Source organism: Seriola aureovittata, chromosome 16 (assembly GCF_021018895.1).
Source record: "Seriola aureovittata isolate HTS-2021-v1 ecotype China chromosome 16, ASM2101889v1, whole genome shotgun sequence".
Classification (NCBI taxonomy): domain Eukaryota; kingdom Metazoa; phylum Chordata; class Actinopteri; order Carangiformes; family Carangidae; genus Seriola; species Seriola aureovittata.
Window position 1 is genome coordinate 21,816,598 of NC_079379.1, and position 20,262 is coordinate 21,836,859.

Here is a 20,262-nt window from a genome sequence, read left to right on the forward strand (position 1 = left end):
CTCAGGGATAACAACTGTAGCTTAAATAATCTCATTTCACTACACAATCATAAAACACATACATCCTGTCGAAACACGGTTCACCATTCAATATTTATGGCAGATGCTATTTCCCCATGGTGTCGCATCATGTCTTTATGTAATTATGTTGATTCTTACAGCACAACACTGATGTGAAAGCAGAGAGTCATTTTTATTTTTCATTAAATAGACAGAAGAAAGAAGAACCTCGGAAACCTGCTGGCATTCACTCATTTTTATTAGGTTTAGTCATTGTGGTCTGTAATGGCAGAATAAACAAACTTATTACTGACTCGAATGAACACCCCCCTCACTCACTAATTAAAGCTGACTAATGGCCGTGTTCCCAATTTCATCCTTTAAAAAGGAAAACAACTGAAATAATGGAAATGAAATGAGTATCTATAAAAGGGAAAAACAGAATCCTTCCAATAGTAGAAAAAGAAGAAATAAGTTCAAGGTTGTCGACCGCGGATATTCTTTAGAATAAAGTTAGTGTCTATGTACGTCAGAAACATCATGCATTCCTCTGCAAATGAGGGACATATTTTATTTATAATTATCTTGTTTTGCATCTGTCCAGTGCAATAAAGATTAATTCATTTAATCTGTCATCAATTTGTAATATCCTCCATGTGAAATAGATTTGGGATGCCATTTCACTTCGCCCACTATGCAAGCTCTACTTACCCATCTCAATTACAAACTCCCATCTCGAAATTTGGATAAAGCTTGTGAAATGTATTATTTATAAGTTATTAACCTCCTTGTTGTTTTCACACATTTCAGCAAAAAAATAGAAGCCGCAATTGTATTTTACAGTATTGTGGGAGTCCACAGATAACTGAATTACTGAATAATGCAAGGTTTTCATTATCCAGCTCTCCCACACAAGAAGTACCAAGCAGCAAGCCAGTGACCTGGACTTCTTCAGGCTGGAGAAAATATACAATGAATATAAAAATGTGATTTTTCAGACAGAGCTGCTTTAATGGGTTTTATATAACTATTATTATTATTATTGTTCTGTAGACCTCACCTGGATGTAAAAGCAAATCCATCTCAGGCATGTTGCAGGTTTTGTGAATAGGTTTAAACATTTTAAAAATGAATACAATTTCTAAAGTTTTAAGTCATTACATCAGTCCCTGGAAAGGACCAATCAAGCCATGTTAATGCTGATACGTGAGATCTTGTCCACTAGGTGACAGTGTCCCCTGCAGAACAAATGCACATCACTATTGTCTTATGTGGCAACTGATATGCATACAAGGTGAACAAATACTGTGGTTTTTCCTCTTCCTATCAGCCTGCTCTCACACAGAGAGGTAAAAGATCACTGACGACACTGACAGTGCAAATGTCCCACTATGGAACAAGGCACATGGAGCAAATCATAGCCTTTTAGAGAAGCACCGCCGAGCTCAGCTCCCGACAGATCTGAAACAACACTTACAGCATTTCAGATCCGACAGATTTTGTCAGCGACAATGAAAACGTGAGGGCAGGAGAAGTGCTTATGTGTTTTCTTGAAGCAATAAAACACAGAATTCAAACATCTACAAGTTCAGCAAGTGCAGTTAATAATTTCAAGCCTGGATAAAAACACACAGTGGCTTCACAAAGTATTCACACCACTTCACTTGGAAATGGATAACAATTTCCATTTTTACCCATCAGTCTACACTCAGTGACCCAGGTGAAAACATGTTTTTAGAGTTTTTTGAAAATGTATTAAAACTGCAACTTGAAGTCTGCCATTTACAAAAGTATTCAGACCCTTGATTCATTATTCAGTTTTAGATTTTTAATAAATTTTGCAGACAAATTCTAAAGCATGTTTTTCTACTTTGTCGTGATTGAAAGCTTGAGGGGAAAAAATGGCAGTTTTATTTATTTAAAATTAAATCTACAAGATATTAAAGTGTGCACAAAGAGAAGCGGTCTGAATACTTTCCGAAGCCACTGTGTCTCACTGCTAATCCAAAGGTTTTTCACATACCTACCCTACATGTACTGTATATACCCAACATTTTCTTCTGTGGCACAAACAAGAATCTCTTAAATGGCTATATTGTTGTATCTATCATGCATATAGTTCTTTCAAATTTACACTGTTTACACAACAATAACATAAATTTGTAAAGTTTACTGACAAATCAAGGAATAACAAAGATAATTACAATGCAGTTAAATTTAATGGTAAAATTAAGTCTTAAAAAACTCCAATTAAAGGCACTTGCATGTCACAGAGTACATTAAAAGTGTGCAGTACATTGTGGATTTTAATGCTAAGGCACCCCTGTGTAGGCTGTGTCATGTCAGCTGTCCATGATTTATGACTGTGCACAACTTGATGAAGAACCTGGTGTCTGTGTGACACCTCAAGCATTTAAAACCTTTCTATCATTTTTCTTCACACTGAGTGATGAAAATCTCATTGATTACTTCACTATGGCTGTCCTCTTAATCCACACCTTGGTTCAGGTCTTCAGTAAAGTCCTTTAAGGCCAAGACACTTAAAAAAAAAAAAAAATCAACCCCAAAACAACTCAGTTTGGAATGAGACATGCAGGTAAGAGAATAACACTGATATTCAATCTTAGATTTCTTGAACAGTTTTGATGCTAAAAGTGACACAGGCTCAGCTGCACTGTAACACTGAAAGCTAACGGGTCATAGTTAATGAGGGATAGGAGCTACCTTCGAGCTGTGGTCAGGTCCGCTCTACTTTTTCAGGAGATCTGTTGATTTTAACAACCTGGAGGGAGTTTACATCATACAGACATGCTAGCAGCTCTATGAGTCTTTGAGCTAAATGCTAATGTTAGCATGCTAACATGCTCAAACTGACAACGCTAAATAAAGCACTGCAAAAATGATTTCTAAAATGTGGAAATTAGTTTGCATTTTAGCACTTCCAGTTCCCTCGTCTCGTAGTCAATGGGTTTTTTTTTTTTTTAAATGCGTTTTTGGTTAGATGGCTGAAATAAAGTCTGTAGTTAACACACAAGGTTTCTGACGAGTGGCTAAATGAGATGCTAACTACAAAATTACATCATCCTTGCAGCACTCTATATGGTAAATTGTTTACCATGTTTACTATCTTAATTTAGCTTATTAGAATGTGACTATTTGTTAATTAGTGCGAAACACAAAGTACATGTAAGACTGATTAGTTTTCAGGTATTTGGACATTTGTTTTGGGCAGTTCGTGGACAGAAAGGCCTTGTTGATGAGGGGAATGTCCAGGTGGTTAAAGCTGACATAAAGTCTATGGTAACTCAGACAATCACTCTTTACAACTGTGGTGAGCTTTTAGAAAAGCACAACATGTCAACTACAACAGCAGACGACCACATCGGGTTTCACTCCTGTCAGCCAAGAACATTTATCAGAGGCTGCAGTGGGCATGAATGTGGATTTCTGCTGAGACAGCAGATGGTGGGGTCAGGATTTGGTGTCAACAGCATGAATCCATAGATCCAACCCGTCTTGTGTCAATAGTCCAGGCTGGAGGCGGTGGTGTAACGGTGTGGGGAATGATTTCTTGGCACACCTTGGGCCCTTAATACAAATCAATCATCGTGTACTCCAGCGGCCGCCCCGGTCTCCAGACCTGAATCCAGCAGAAAAACCTCCGGGATGTGGTAGAACAGGGGATTGGCAGAATGAATGTGCAGCCGACAAATCCACAGAAATGACGTGACGCCATCATGTCAACGAGGAGCAGAATCTCAAAGAAAAGTTTCCAACATCTTGTGAAATCAACGACACGGAGAACTGAGGCTGTTTTGAGAGCAAAGGGAGGATCTACACGGTGGTGTTCCTAATAAAATGCTCGCTGAGTGTATATTCTTTGAGGCTTGTTTTGGTTTGATTTTACGTGTCCCTTGGCCTTGTTGAGCTTTCAGTCAAACAGATGCGTAGCTCTGTGGTGAGATTCAGAATCAGAGTGATGAAAGCAGAACTGATTTTTCTGATACATGCCGTTATTATAATGTAAGACACCGTCACTGCCATTTGGTGGGAATTTATACTGAAGGGATATTTACAGCACAGTCGATGATGTGTTTTGTTGTGAAGCCTGTCGCTTTGCACTTACTGTAAAAAGCTTTCAGTGCAGCCTACACCTTTTAGATCAGCAGACAGTGGTTATATTTCTCTGCATAAATGACAGTGATGAGTTTTGTACAAAAATCCCCTTCGCTAAGTCTATACATCAATGCAGCAATTATGGCACTTTGTCTGACTACAGCTGTCAGTGTGAGGGACCATTAACGCACAAAGCTTCAGGTGGCCACAATGGTCGCCAGTTAAAAGAAAAAAGAACATACAGAGTGTACACATACTAAAGCTTTTTATGTATAGCATGCTTGCCAACCAGACCATTGTCTCGTCTTCTTCTCTGGTCACTCCATGACGTTATTTGAGTGACGGGGCTTTGACACTGTAACGTACCCAAGCACGGATCCACTAAACATTCCCGGTCCCCGTGTGCACTGAGGCATGGTTCGTATCATGTGTGAAAACTACTGAACCAAAACACGGACGTGGACTATTATTTACCATCTGACTACCATCTGGCCCCGAAAGGATATGCTTGTTTGAAATTTGTGCAGACGAAAAACACACACATCCCTACGGGACGCTGCGCACACACACTTTAGGAGGAGGAGCGAGTCGTCCACTAATCGGAAGGTGAGCGGTTCGATCCCCGCCTCCTCCAGTCGCTGTGTCGATGTGTAAGGCCAAGACACTGGACCGCAGATTGCCCCTGATGGCTGTTCTATGACTGTGTGTATTGGTGTGAGTAAATGGGTGAATGTGGCAAGTATTGTAAAGCGCTTTGAGTGGTCTCTTAGACGAGAAAGGCGCTATAATAAGTGCAGTCCATTTACCACAAAAAGTCCAATATTTATGGAATAATTTGAGAGTATTTTCTGCCTTTCCACACCAGAGCGACAACATAAAGAAATGTTCTTTAGTTTAGTAACTCAAGTGTATTCTCCTTCTTCTTTGTGTTTATTGGCAGATTGCAAAACAACTAGGTGCACAACGCCACCTACTGTATCACAGCGTGCAGATACGCAAGTGTATTCGGGTACGGTACTCAGGCATGGTGCAAAGCAATTGTACCTAATATGAAAACGTCCTGAAACAAGTGGCAGTGGTTGTTTCTGTCTTGTCGCGGTCTGTGTCCGGGAACAAAGAAAAACTGTTGCTTTGTCAGTAGAAGTTTGATTTCTCAAACAGTAGCTTCAGTGAAGAACAGAAATCTGGACAGACAAGTAAAATGTTCTTGGAAATCATGGCGATGAAAAAGGTTCTTCCGGTGCGAGGTGAAGGAAAAATAAACATTAAAAGAGCTGCTCGGGTTCATTTGGGGTTCAGCCCACTGCACATACGGGCTGGGTATCATCTGCCTTTAAACATTCGGATTTTGTGCTTGTCTGCCAGCAGCAGGGTGACATTATATTCGTAATCTCCATCATGGACTCCCGTGTGACGGAAAGCTCCGGCCAAATGGTTTTCCTCCCAGTAGTGGTGCCAGTTTCCGTACTGATCAGCCCCGAATCCAAACACACTGACCTGGAGGAGACGAGAAACAGAACCCACTACTGTGTCACGACTGCAGTAAAACATCATCTGCACAAGCTTTATACATTTATTCGTCTATCGATTTTGTTCAGTTTTCCACATGTTTTTGATTCCCTCATTTTCCAAAACAAATTTTTTTATTCTGAAAATGCAATCTCATAAAACATCAAACAAGTTGTCCTTGTACAGTTATTCCACTTCGCTGAAGAATTCAAAGCAGCTCTTGTTTTGTGGAGGTCATGTACTGAATACCGCCGTCCACCTTACCTTGTCACATATGTGGATGGCGAGCAGTAAGCTAAGGAAGCCGGTTGAAGGATATCGTCCGTGACCCTCGAGCCAAGACTCGTACACGTATTTGAAAAATGTGGGACTGTAAATCAACACCTGCAAAAGAATTAATATGACGTTCAGCTTTTTGGTTCAAGTTTGGAATCTGCTTATTATTTTATACTTCCATAAAACACTTGGTAATTAAAAAGAAATAACAGAAAGAACACATGTTCAATATAAGCTTTATAATAATAATAATAATAATAATCTTTATTTAAGGAACACTTTTCTGAACCCATGTTACAATGTGCATTACAAAGAGCAGCAAAATAAGACAAGCAGGTCATACAAGGACACAGAGTCACCAACAAAAGGGCAATCAATAAAAAAATCAATGAATCCATAAATAATTTCGGACTCTAGCCAGTCAATAAAAACAGAACCAATTACAGTTTCACCGGCAAAGATCTATTCGAATCAAGAAATCTGTGCAGTCAATGAAATGAAGTCACCTCTAGTTTTCAGCCTCGGGAACAACTAAGAGACCTCTGCTCCAGGATCTCAGGCTACGAACTGGTTCATATGCAATTAAGAGGACAGATGTATAACATGGACAGAGGCCGTGAAGAGCTGTAAAAGTCAATAGTGTAGGATCTTAAAATCAATTCCAAAAAATGTACCGGGAGCCGGAGCAAGGAGGCTGAAAACGGTGTGATGTGGTCACTTTTCTCAGATCTTGTTAAAAGCCCGGCAGCTGAGTTCTGTACAGTCTGAAGCCGACTGAAAGCTTTTTCTTTTGTTGAGGCAGGTGTAGAGGTTGTTGCAACAGTTGAAAGTGTGAGACAACAGCATGTAAAATTGCTCTGTGTCTTTAAAAACATGAAATAGCATTTTATACTCCATATACCGACAGAAATGTAGTGCGCTTTGTTTTGAGAAGCTTGAGGCTGGAGCTGTTTTTTAATGGTTTGGACTGATCCCCTCGGTTCAAATTAAGGGACACACTTCACTTAGACTGAGATTGAAAAGTGGTCAATGGTGTGTCACTCCCGTTTAAGTGGCATCGGCTTATACAGCTGTTTTTTTTAACATACCGATTCCTAAGGGAACGTCACTTTGACATGTGGCCTGTTGCTGGTGTTCTACTGGCGGATACCTCTTCTTATGCCACTGCCCTCTGCTTCATTCAATGCATGAAATTGCTTTCTACTGCCTTTTATCTTCATAAATAAATGTATATATTTAGCTTCCAACAACATGATTTAATATTGAATCATATAACTAAATTAATCAAACACTAAAAAAAAGGAAAAGAAGAAAAAGAAAAGTGTAGTGTTCAACGACTCAGTAACAGCTGCCAACTATGAATAGATATCTTCCAGTATAACGTTATGACAGAAGTTTCCAGTTTTACACGGTACATGCTGTAACAGCTGTCAGTAGGAGACCAGTGGCATGAGATGTTTATGTGGCACACAGCAGCAACAGACCATAATCAGCAGTGACATGTAAGGCTGAGGAAGTGTCGTATACTGGCATGAGCGGTGAGTGTCAGTCAAACCAAGTGACACACTGTTCTGATGTGCCATACGCCCGTCAGACAGCAGCAACACAGCACTTGTCAAAGTGAAAAAGCCAGTGTTGGAAGCAGTCAGATTTTTATCTAAGAAAAAGTAGAATCATAGTCTTAAAAAGAAAAAAAAAAAAACTGCGTTCAAATAGCTCCTCAGGTAAAAGTATTATCAGATTCTATTATTAAATATTATTACTCAATGTTGTAATTTGTAAATGTGCAGCCAGTTTTTTAGCTACTTTTAATTTTAAGATCGTCACATATTTTGCATGTAAAATCATAATCTGAAAAGTAACTTGTGGCTAAAGATATAAAATAAAAGCAGAGGAATAAAAAATACAATATTTTCCTCTGCACATGTAAAATCTGAAAAAAATGAAAATACTCATAAGTACCTAAATTTTGTACTTGCAAGTTTCCACCACTGTTAATAGCACTATGAATCAGCATGTGATACTACTGCATATCGCTACTGCAAAAGCTGATACACACATCAGGCCATTTGCTTTGGAATGAGATGTTCAATAATCACATATAAGTGGTTCAGGTGTACACACACTTTTGGATTTCTTATTATCAAAAACATCATATTCAAACAAAAGTAATCTTATGTTATCTTTTTTTTTTTTGTTAAAGTTACAAATGTATGCAGGTATAATTCTTGTAAAACTTACCTTATCTTTGTTTGCTCTTATCCTGGACATGACAGGTAAATACGTGCTGTAACACAAAGAACACCAGGGACTTAAAATCTGGGCTTCAGCTGCCTTAAAAATAGCCTGAAATGTTGTTTTGCTGAACACAGTTCTGCGTGAGAGTCTGCAATCACTGGTACCACATCCACAATCACAGTACTGAGGGCATGTCTAAAAATATAATGCCCAGTGTCAGGAACATTACGACTGTCTCGGGAAAGCTGATTGAATATCACGGGCAGATTCCAAAGTCATGTCGAGCAAGTCAAAGTGCTGTTCAGTCGACACGCTCACTGTCTTATTTTTTGTATTTTGCATCATTCATCACATGGGGGACGTGCAGCGTGGACTCGTTCATCATTCCAGGTTGGTGAAGACGGTTCAAAGCTGAAACTTAAAAAAACTGGGAGAGGCTGTTTGAATAAAGGTGTGTGCAGCTCCCGTGAGGTGGCCATCCCAGTCTGCACATGAAAAGCTTCTTTCGAAGCCTCGCAACGGCGCATAACCGCAACAGGAAGCAGATATAGAGGCGGTTCTACATGCAAAACTTGTGTGAGCACCATTTTCATGAAAACAAATCGTATTGAGCTGATAAATTAAACATTTAAACATGCAAATTCTGCACTGCGCCTGTGCAGATTTCATTGACGCCATAATGGCTGAGATGAAATATTATGATTTCATAGGAAGATACAATTCAAACAAATGTTTCCAATTAAAGCAAGGTTAATCAAAGCTATTGCCTCTGCAGCAGTGTGGCTTATTTAAGTTGAAAGATGATATAGACTGTTTAACCAGTTCCTCTGTGATTTGTGTGGCATGACATAAAAATCACCTGTCTTGCCTCTGGTGTACGCTACAGTACATCCTGCAGCCTAATGTTAAAAAGGTGCATCCTTTCACACACGCAGGCTTGACATTGTTCCATAGAGAAGTGCTTTAATACCAGGACGGGTACTATTTAAAGTCAGGTGTGTGAACAGTTACCCCTGTGTCCCCTCACACGGGGGTCTGTCCTTTCATAGACCCCCGTGTTATTTAACAAGTCTAGAAAATGTAACAGAGTAATTCACAACAGCCAGTGAAGATCTAAATGGCTGCGGAGGTAATGCTGACAGTACTGCCAGTAAAGTGAAATTTAATGATGCAGAAAGATTGCTTTGGCAGAGTTGGAAGACAACTGCACATTTATAGGAAAAATTTGTTTGGACTTGCTCGTCCTTCCACCATCTAACACACTGGCGTGTTTCGGTTATTGGCAGCTGCATTAATTGGCAGAGGCTTAATTTTTTGCTCTGGATGTCCAGTAATCAAGCTAATGATTATGGGTCATTGAGAATGAAGCAGCTGAAGGTGAAATTTACTGAAAGATTAAAACGGAGTGATTATCCCTGTTATGGCAGTCTGACAAATATACTGAGTGAGTGTGATTGTTATGGCAATCTGGTATTTGAAATGAGTGTAAATGAATCTGGGAGGACAACACATGCACCATCATGGTGCATTGACGAGTCATTTTCTAGCACAGTGAAAGTTCTTGAACTCTGGTTTCATTGACAAATGGGGTGGTACAGGAAGCATCTCTGCTCCACACATTATTAATTACAATAAAAGCTCATTTATATTTGTTAGTTTTTCCCAATAATGATATTCTGGGAAAGCAACAATGACCATTATTTACAATTACATGAAATAAGATGGACCAAATGGAAATGAAAAACAAAAATATGTGTGTGAATTTTCTTAATTATCACGTCTTGAGTGATGAATTTGTATTGGACAAATTCATTTTATATCTTTCTAGTGTTTTTTCATGTAATTTTTTCATTTCTTTATCCTTTTTACTTTTTTAAATCAGTCTATTGTTTGTTCTTTCAAGATTTTGGTGTCAAAGTGCAACAGGTTGTAAACACAACATTGAGATATTTTCCCCTTATTACAATCATATGGCTAAAGTGCTACCAAACGTTAGCATTAGCGCAACATTAATTTATAGCCATGTTTCCAAGTCCAGTATTAATTTTCTTGTTAAGTCTGTCTTGCTTAGCTGCTAAATGTCTCGATACGTTCACCAGTTACTTGCTAACTTTGACTGTTGGTCGTGTGGTGCTGGGAAAGCTAGCAGACAGTGGCTGCAAATGAGACTGATGAAAAAGTGAAAGTGAACCAAAACCGAATAAAGGTGTGGGCTGTCAAACCAAAACAATGTGTGCGGATTCATCACTACGAACCCCTTTTTACACTTTTGACCCGTTCTTAATATAAAAACACTGACTATAGCAGCTTTAAAGCTGGATAAGTACACTTACTGTTTAATGGTGCCTGTGGTGAGAGCACTAATGATCCACTGCAGGTCCAGAGTCTTGAAGGGGATCAGCACCAGACTGGTGGTGTTGTCCAAGTCTATGGCACTCTCTGGATACATGACATGATGAGTTGTTCTGGCACCCACATCCCCCTCAAAGCCACTGGTGGGAGCCTGGTTCATTCTGCAGGGACATTTTGGTTACTGGGTTATTTTTCTCATGTCCTTCTTTCCTCTTATTTTTTTTACTTTGTCATCTTCATAATTTTCGAGGGACAGCTCAAATTGAGTTTTTTCACCCAGGTTACAAAAATGGCTTTTGTTATATCAATCCCCACAATCTACAAAGGTCACTGACACCGAGACGAGCAGAACCAGGCATGATCGCCATTTTGATGGGGAGGGGAAAAAAACAAAAATACAAAAAGCAATTTGTCCTGTTTTCACCGTGTTTTGGACATCCAATCAGCAATTCAGAACAATCCACTGTCCATTTAGAGCACAACAATTACTGCTTGGCAAGCTAGATGAGGAATCCCTATTATTATGTCCAACAATACTCACTCTGGCTGGAGCAGTAATTGGTGGGAACATCGTTTGACAGTGGCTTTTGGTTTCGTCAGGGGAAGGTGGTGACACAGAGGAGGAAAATCATGGAGTTGACCCCCCGTGTGAGTAGCATCACCTGTTTGGGAGCACTGGTCTGAGCAATGTTACCTTGCTCATTACCGACTCTTGAGATGACAGCTATAGAACAACTTGACATTTCCTGCCGGAGGCTGTCAGGACTGAAAACCACCTCCCACAAGAAGCATTTTGTAACTAGGAGAGAAGAGGCTCTGAGCCTCTCTTCTGATTGGCTGACTTTTTTCAGAGTGATCTAATAGAAATATAACAGATTTCAGGTAAAACACTGAGAGAAACCAAATCCTGCAAGGTTGGGTTGTGGGTCCGGGTGGGCGGAGCTTGGGGGTTTGGCTGTGGGCGGTGACTGCTTTGTTGTGACATCACAAAGTTACATACTCCTAGATGCTCCTCTGTGTTCAAAAGTTTGTCCCTAACTGTGTCTGCCTGCTGGTGAAGCTGAGCGCTGCGAAATCCAAAACAAAAAGAAAGAGCTGAAAGTTGCTAAGACGCTCTGTAGAGCTGAGGCAAATTGCAGAATCAGGTGCTTCATATTCGGCTTTCACAGCTTTTTCTATCCACCTTTCATCTTCAAAAACCAAAAATATTGAAGCCTGCGCCTGATTAAAAAAAAACACGAATTGAAGGTTGAATGAAAGAGAAACTGAATTAAAAACATACATTAAATCAGCTTATGAAAACAAGAGGGAAGTAGAGACATGATGCACAGCTGTCTTTAATGCGACATCAAACTAAAGCAATGGTACAGCTGTGAAGTGTTGGAAGGCCAGGCGGTCCCAGAAGAGAGAAGTGTTGTGTCAGCGGTAATGAAGCTGCCGCACCAGATGTGTCTGTGGGTATTATCGACACAGCACTGATCATTATGATATTGCATCATCACTTGTAGCATTATGGGGGGGGGGGGTGGGGGGGGTTGGTGGTAGGAAGAGCAGTTAGCACAATAATGATGTGTCGTTTTATACGATCGCATCTACAAAAACTCACAGCACAGCCTGTTTGGAAAAGGAAAGGAGGAGGAGAAAAAGAGCGATTGACCATTAACAAGCAATAAGTACTGTTCTTTCTGTCAGCTGTTCGGGGGAAGTAAAGCCGGCTCTGGCCACCGCTGGCAGTGGCTTTAAGAGATGAGCACACTCATCAAAACCAACCAGGTTCGTGGCTCTGACCGAGCTAAAAAAAAAAAAAAAAACTGCAATGTATGGAAGACGAAGATATTGGCAAGAGGTTTTTTACGGTGCAGTATCTCAGTAGGAAAGAACACTTTTTTGACAGCACTATGTTCTTGGGTTCCTCCCCTAATGGTAACTATGGGGGATGTGGGAATTGCTCAGCAAATGGATCCTTAGTGTCCAGAGCAAATGAAAAAGTACGGCAGTGAGGAATTCATCACTACTTCAGCACATTCAGGGATATTCTACTGTACCATCACGTTACTTTATGTCAGTGCTTAAAGGTAAGGTTGGTTTTTCTCGGCTCTTGATTTACGCCTCTGCTATTACACCCATACATTATTAATAACCATTGCGGTTAAATGTATTTGATCACTTGCAATGCTTCAGGGACACTCATCTGACTTCTTCTTCATGATACTGATATGTAAGTAATTACCACAATTTATGCAGGTGTACAGGAGACTAGGCTTTGATGGAACTTTATGTGATGTTCTTCTCAAGTTATACACAAAAGTAATAGACTTTCCCTTAAGTTTCTTATTTCTATTCCTTTTTTCAATCTCCCAAAAATGACCAAACCTAAATCCAATTTAATGTCGTCAAACACAAAACACTGAGGCACAAACTGTCATTGATTCCACACAACACAATGGACACATCTTTGATTTCAACTTCTTGGATTCGCCTCTCTTGAGATTTGAGAAGACTGTATAGGTCTTGCCATCACTCACTGTAGGGGTCAATGCTGCGATAATGCAAGTCTGTAAGGGGTCACTCAAGAAGTTAGCTTAAGTTGTTAAGTGGATTCAGTGAGCTGCTCTCTTCACTTAATCTTGTGGAGGCGTGTGGTGTCAACTGCTCTAAGGAGGCGAACATTTCAGATTGGTCTCATCAATATTCAACTTCTGCTGTAACTCCCTCAACCCTCCTGTCTAGGCGCTGGAAATTTGTACCAGATGGACTTGAAACAAACTGGAGCAGATGTATTGAGAATTTGAAAAGCCCATTTCGCCAACAAGATGGTTTGCTGGAGGCATTTTACCTGGTGTACACAACCGCTCAGGATAACGCAGACCACGACAGTGTCAGGCGGAGGTTGCTTCTTAGATTTTAAAGTGGAATAATTAGGATCAACCCTCGAACGTTAGCTCGTGTAAAGATTTTGATGTGGCTCTCGTATAGCTTAGAGACGAGTACAGGTCTGTGACACCGCTCTGGAGAAAGCAGGACTCACTGTCAGTGGAAGAGGGAAATTCAGAGTGTTCACTTTTTACTAATGACAGATCTCTCAACCAGTGATTTAGAGCAGAACGATACGGGGGCTGCAAGTCTTAAGCTTCAATCAACTTCACTCACTTTTAAGTGACTCTTAAAGGCTTAAATATACAAGTCAGGTTGAACTGTATGAAGGTCTAAAGCAATGATTAAAGTTTTTCAGAGAAAAGTGTTTCACTGCAAACAGGCAAACAGTAATGTCTGCTTGTATTTTCAGACACGGCTTGACCAAAGACTGGGTGAATACCACCAAGAACCTGCGTCAGATCAGATGGACTGCACGGAAAACATTGATGACTTCACTTCAGATGAAATGCATGAATGAAACATCACTGACTGCAGAAGTTTTAATTGTTTATTCCATTTCACATCAATGTATCGTTGCTCAGCTTGGTGTCATTCCTGCGTAAGGAGGTGCGGGTGTAATTTATCAGTGCACCTGCTAGTGTGGATTTTAGGCTGCAGCTTGTGCAAGGCTCGATTACCTTTATACTCTCTCTTAATATCATGGCTCAGTGCTTGGTTATTTACAGATAATATAAAACAGGGGAATCAGGGGTGGGCTGGGGTGGAGGGGTGGAGGTGATCAATTATCAACCATTATCTCAAAGCATTTCCAATGCTGCAATCAATGACAACATTAAAGAAATAATTCTAGTTGATTTAAAATGTAATGTTCCTTAAACTGTAATTTCAAACGTGTGCCCGCTTTTATCTTTTGTTTCATGCCCCTGTGTGTAAATCATTTGTGGATTTGATGGCAGGCAGATCAGTGATTAGCAGCGGCCGGGCTGCAGCGATTGGTCACCAGCATGCAAATATGTTTTCAGACAAGAAGTTCCCCGCTGCCGACTCCTGCCTGAGCGAGCAATAAGCCAAAGCTTTACTGCTCCCAAAAACACATCTCTGATCAGCCACAAAAACTCATTTTCTTTAAAAGTCCCATATTTGACACTTTTCCTGTGTTTCATTTGAAGTGTTGATACATGAGAAGATATATTTGTCGTTTAAAGCACAAACCTCCATGTTGGCTTCATTTTTCAGCCCTGGAGGTTGAGGCTCGGCAATTGCTTTCACTGAATATTGTCCTCTTTTGAATTTTTAACTCAGTGTATTTCTATATATCTCGACATCATTGCAAATGAGGGAAACCGCAATGAGGCTTGAATTAAACAATGAGAGAAATAGGAGAGATTCTGTGTCGACTCCACATGACAGTGGCTGGCTGGATATGTCACTTGCTACTGATTGGTTAGGGCAAAACAAACAAAACAAAAAAAAACCCAACACAATATCAGCTAACATGAACACTAAATGTCAAGCTGAATAATTGAAGACAAAAAAATGACAATGCACTCTGATTATTAGGCTATCGATCAGAGAGTGCAGAGATTCTGTCAGTGTTGGTTAACTAATTAATGGAAACTACTGTTTATGTCTTCATATTCACAGTCATTTGTCACTTTTGACATTAAAGCATCAATGAGATCATCGTGGATTTAGGCCATCTTTGATTTTGCAGTTAGGTCTGATGTCTCAGACTTTTCTCTCTGGGAATCGTCTGTTTTTTTTTTTTTCGTTTTGTGATGCTAATAATGATTAATATCATGTTTAATGTCAGGGCTGTTTGCCTGCCAGCAGATTGTTGGACATTATTTGCCTGATAATTATTCATTTGCCCTCAAAATGCTGAAAGCGAAGAACCACGGTACTCTCTATAACACAGCCCTGTGCTTCACGGTGCAGCCGGATCACGCAGCATGTAATAGCCAACTAACACTTTAAAGGTCAGTGGTGTTTCAGTCCTGTCTCATTTCTTCACATGCTCACCGCACTTCTCTGCTGTTACCACCACTCTCCTCTCTAAGCCGGAGTGTGTCTACGCGGTTCCAGCCGACTGATAATCATGATGAGGAATGAACACTGTATACATTTTTATGAGGTGGGGCCAGAATGAGGCAACAGATGAGATGAAGGCGCAGGGTCTCAGGTGTGGTTTTGAAGCTTGAGGCTTTGTGATTAACAGGATGAATACTAAAGTTGCACTCAATGTGGCGCTGAGTGTCGAACGGTGCCTGTTAGCTACAGATGGCTTACAGTTGTCCTCGAACCACAGCTTACGTTATCCACTCTCTTAAGATGTGGACTGATGTAGACCGAGACAAGAGAAAGGCTGTGTAATGAACTGTAAGTCCTTTAGGTATATAGCAGGATGTTGCAATCGATTCTTGATCTATTAGGTATCCACTATAGAGTTTTGGGTGTAAAACTCATTGCAGGTTTAGCTCTATGCCAGACTGCCAACAACAATGAATGTTTCTTACTGACTGCCTGATTCCCTATATAGGTAAACCCACTAGTGAAACCCTCACCATACCTCACCTCACAGCTCGTTAAAGAAGCCCTCATCTGTTACAATGTGGGAACTCCCTTAACGAGTCTAAGTGCTCGTTACTTAGTATTTCAAACTCATTAAGATTTCATGTGCAAGTCTTTCCTGCGGTGACCTACCTTTGGTTTCACTTTGAAAAAAGTGCAGTGTGGTTTATACAATACAACTAAACTGGGTTCTGTGACATCTTGTGTTTTTTTGAAGAGATGTCACGATCAAGTTTTCTGGCCTCAGTCCGAGTCGTTTAATACTGGGTATATGTCGATTTTAAATGTATTTAAATGTTGATTAAATATGTATCTGACACACTGAAATAACAGCTGGAGCCCATTTATACTGACAACACTGGTTCAGAAATATAAAATTTAAATTACTGATACAATAAATGAAAGTTTAACTGCAGAGTAAGACTTCTGAGATTGACCTGCAGCAATCAGCTAGAGAGAAGACATTAGATTTGATGCATTAATAAACACAAAGCTGATTGTACAGTGGTGTTAAAGAGTTGATCTTCTTTCTGGCTGAGAACTAACAGAGAGGACTTTAACCAGCCAACAGACATGTTTAATTAATGCTAATTTCCTCATGAAATTCACAGCAGTTAGTGACAGCTATGATGTGCCGTGGGCGATGTTTGTCATTTTATCTGGTGAAAGAGACGGTCATTGTTGGCTAAAAACAATTAGCTGCTAGCCTACATGAATGTTTTGTACCCTGCCCTTTGCTAATGGCAATTAGCGACAGAGTTAAGTGAATTCATGTACTTTGCCAACCTCAGTGTTTTGACTCAGACTCTCACCACTCATACAATCTGACTTTCACTTGGATGTGAATGCTGCACTGTGGAGCCCGTCTGTCATAAAGGAGAGCTACACACTGCAACACTAACAGGCCGAGGTGGGCAAAACACAGATTACAGTCAGGAAAGAAGTCGATACCAATCCACTAAAAAATGCCTGGATCAGCCCAGATACAGATCCTTCTCTTTATTACTTTGCGATGCTGGGCTCACTTGTAGCTGTATCTTCAGTAAAACGAAGAATGATTGCCAGAGTTATTCAAAAGCAATATGCCCTAGTTTAAGTAAACTTTCCTTGAACAAATAGTTGATTTTTCAAATTCTGTGCCTGCTAGAAATCTGACAGGCTAATGAAGCAAAGCAGCAAATTGCAGCATAATATGTTAAAGATTGGATTTTTAGTTGTGCATTAGCTACGGGTTGCAGCATAGCTTCAGGTAGCCCCTGTAGCTACACTGTAGCTCGAGTACAGCGCGATACTACCTGATCACGTATGATACAGTTGTTTAGTGCTCCAGTGGTACGATCCATGTAGTAAGTCTACCCTCGACATACCATAGCATCAAGAATGAATCCACCTTAAAGGGGCTATTTGTACGTTTTGCTATCATACGTAGCCAATGTTAGCATTAACAGCTGTTTACTTACCAGTCTTGCTGAGAGCTTCGGCCATCGATGTTTTTACATGACAAGAGCTTATAATACGTCACCTGAACAACTCTACTTCTTCAGGTCAGACTGGACGCTACAGTGACTCGGTATCGGAAAGAGATGAGGCTGGCCAGATCCGAGCTAGCTGGTTAGCATGCTAACTTCAGTAGAAGAAAAAAAGTGATTGAAATAGAAGCAAAACAAAAGGGTGGCTTTGAAGTTTGATGGTCAGCTCACAACATTTCTTCTAGACTGGTAAGTAAACAGCTGTTAATGCTAACGTTGGCTATATAGCAATAGCAAAATCTACAAATAGCTCCTTTAGGTGTCTACATGCTCTTCTCCTTAACATACCTACCTGCTTACTTTGCACTTAAATGATCAAGGCTGATTCAATTTCCTGCAGAAGGAAACATTAACTGCCACTGATGTCGGGGTTTCTGTTTTATTCTTGCTCCGCTCTGTGCACTTATAAACTAATTTCAATTCACGTCACAAAATGGACGTTTGATGGATGGCCTTTGTTTCTTACAGTGCCCTGGTGACACACGTGTGCAGCCCAAGAGGCAATCAAGCTCCTGAACTCCATTGTTCTTTGTGTCACAATAACAAATAGGTTCACTGAGCAAACGACAGATGTGATTGCAGCATTGACCGGGCTCACATGAAAATGAAGTAATTAATTCGAAATTTTTATTAAGGTCTTTTATTGCCCTGCTCCAATTTGATAGAACAATAATAATAAGCAGGAGGAATAATGCAAAAACAAGCTTTGAGGACTTGACTTTTGTTCGAGCTTCAGGGCACTGATTACAAACACAGAGAGCAGCCTATCTGTCCTTAGTCAGAGGTTGTTGGTGAGTAAGAGGCACTTGTGAGGCGTATTGTGGTCATTCGTGGGCCCTCGGGAACATATGATTATGGTAACAACACTCTCACTGAGAAAGGAAAAAGTGCACTCTCTGAATCGTGTAAACAGGTTTAAAGATCATCATTACTAGTTGTGGGGCAAACTCAGAAGACGGCTAAAGCTGGAAAGCTTGCACATTAGTTGTGTGAAAATCCGTGTTTAAAAGCCAATTTCAAACAGGGATTTTGAGTCACAAATGTGATGTGCCTACCTATTACATCTGCTGGCTTTAAGATCCATCTTAATGAAGTTATTTGCAGGGGCTTACATCATCGTGTAGAATATAAGCTTGACTGATCCTCAATTCAGCAGAGTAAATATGAATGATGAGACAATCACACATCCAAGACAGGCTACTTCTTTTCATACGAAATACGCTGGTGTGCCCATAGAGCATACAGACGTACTGAGAGAATGTAATTGCATATGATCATTTATTCCGTGTTCAGAAGAGATGTGAGTGATTTGACTTTCTGAAAAACCTATTCTGGGCAGAGTATTGCCCTCAAATATGATGCCCATGTTTTGTGAAATGTGTATTCTACACCTTAGTCGTGCACTGATTGTTCCAGTGTAGCTAGGGTGACCTTTTGGCTCGGCACCATGCCTTCCAACCAAGCACGACTGCAAATGTGAAGCTCGGGCTATGACAAAGACAGAGAAATCAGCATATTTACATGGCATGCTTCTGCGGGAAACTACTCTGCTAATACCAAAGTAATAACTCTTGTCTCGGTAGTGTCCCTATCATCTGATAATTGAATTGGTAGACAATGCCATGCTGCTGTCACAGTGGAGGCTGGCAAAGAAGATAAGTGCAGTAATGTGGCTTTACACAGAGGCAACATGTCACGGCAGGTTGACAAAGTCATGCCGTGATAAATTAAGAGCCAAGCTAGAATGCTTTGTGAATTTTGCTTTCGGATATTTAAGCAGCGCTTTGGTTACTCTTGATAAGATCTTTGTATCAGCCACATCGTCATGAAGCCATCAATCTTACGACAGTCCTCATTTCACCCAGAATATCTGATAGGCTGGTGATTGTCTCAGCCTCCTCTAAAGCATCCACGCCTTTATTCCACAGACCCAAACTACTTTTCGACTGTGTCTGAAATGAGTACGCTATATTCATTTCATTTCATTTACTATATAACATGTCTGTTATATAGGAAGTAGTAAATGAATGAACAAGGGAGTTCTCTTAGTCAACAAATACTTAAAGGAGCTACTTGTAAGTTTTGCTATAGCTACACAGCTAAGGTTAGCATTAACAACTGTTTACGTCTAGAAGAACCGTTGCAACGTCATTCCTTTACTCTGTCCCTATCGGTGGAAAGCAACATCAGTGTTGACTCTTGTCTCTATCACATATTTGCTTCTACTGAAGTTAGCACGCTAACCAACTAGCTCCTCTTGTCACTTTCCGATTAGTGACTCACTGCAGCCTCCAATCTGCCCTGAAAATGTAGTGCTGCTCAGAGGGCGGCAATCACCACCGCCTGCTCCCAGCAACAAACCTGGCAAAACTTGTAATAAAAGGTTTTTATAATTTTAATTACAGTTTTTCTTGATGAAATTAACACTGACTATATTATTCAATTCATGCAAGAATAGCAACAGCAAATGTCAACACTGTGTCAGCAACACAAGTCCAGCCTACACACTATAACTGACATCTTCTTTCAAAAGTTATTTGCATGTGTTTTCATGTTTATGAAAAGGGTGCCTATAGAAATCTTATATGTGACATGTACAAGTGTTTAAAGGATTCAGTATGAAGAGTGAATCACATATTTCTTTTTATCTCCACTTCTTTTTGTTTCCACTGTTGCAGTATTAAACTGAGTCTCATTTGTTTTCACTGTTTTATTCATGCAAGTACTTATACACAATTATAGAGTGGTTGTGTTCCTCACCTTTATGGTCAACTTTCCAGTACAATTAACTGAT

At 40.2% G+C, this 20,262-nt stretch overlaps 1 protein-coding gene across 3 annotated transcripts in view; it reads right to left on the reverse strand.

Moving 5' to 3' along the window:
* Nucleotides 1-241: 241 nt before the first annotated feature.
* LOC130183882 (CMP-N-acetylneuraminate-beta-galactosamide-alpha-2,3-sialyltransferase 1-like) overlaps nucleotides 242-20,262 on the reverse strand; it is a 58,850-nt gene continuing 38,829 nt past the window's right edge. For all 3 annotated transcript variants that reach the window (XM_056399623.1, XM_056399626.1, XM_056399624.1), the window contains 4 exons: nucleotides 10,473-10,652; nucleotides 8,143-8,188; nucleotides 5,890-6,009; nucleotides 242-5,613 (listed from right to left, as the gene is read on the reverse strand). In XM_056399623.1, the coding sequence (XP_056255598.1) occupies nucleotides 5,440-5,613; nucleotides 5,890-6,009; nucleotides 8,143-8,188; nucleotides 10,473-10,652 (520 nt within the window). In that variant the 3' untranslated portion in view covers nucleotides 242-5,439. The remainder of the gene's footprint in view (nucleotides 5,614-5,889; nucleotides 6,010-8,142; nucleotides 8,189-10,472; nucleotides 10,653-20,262) is intronic.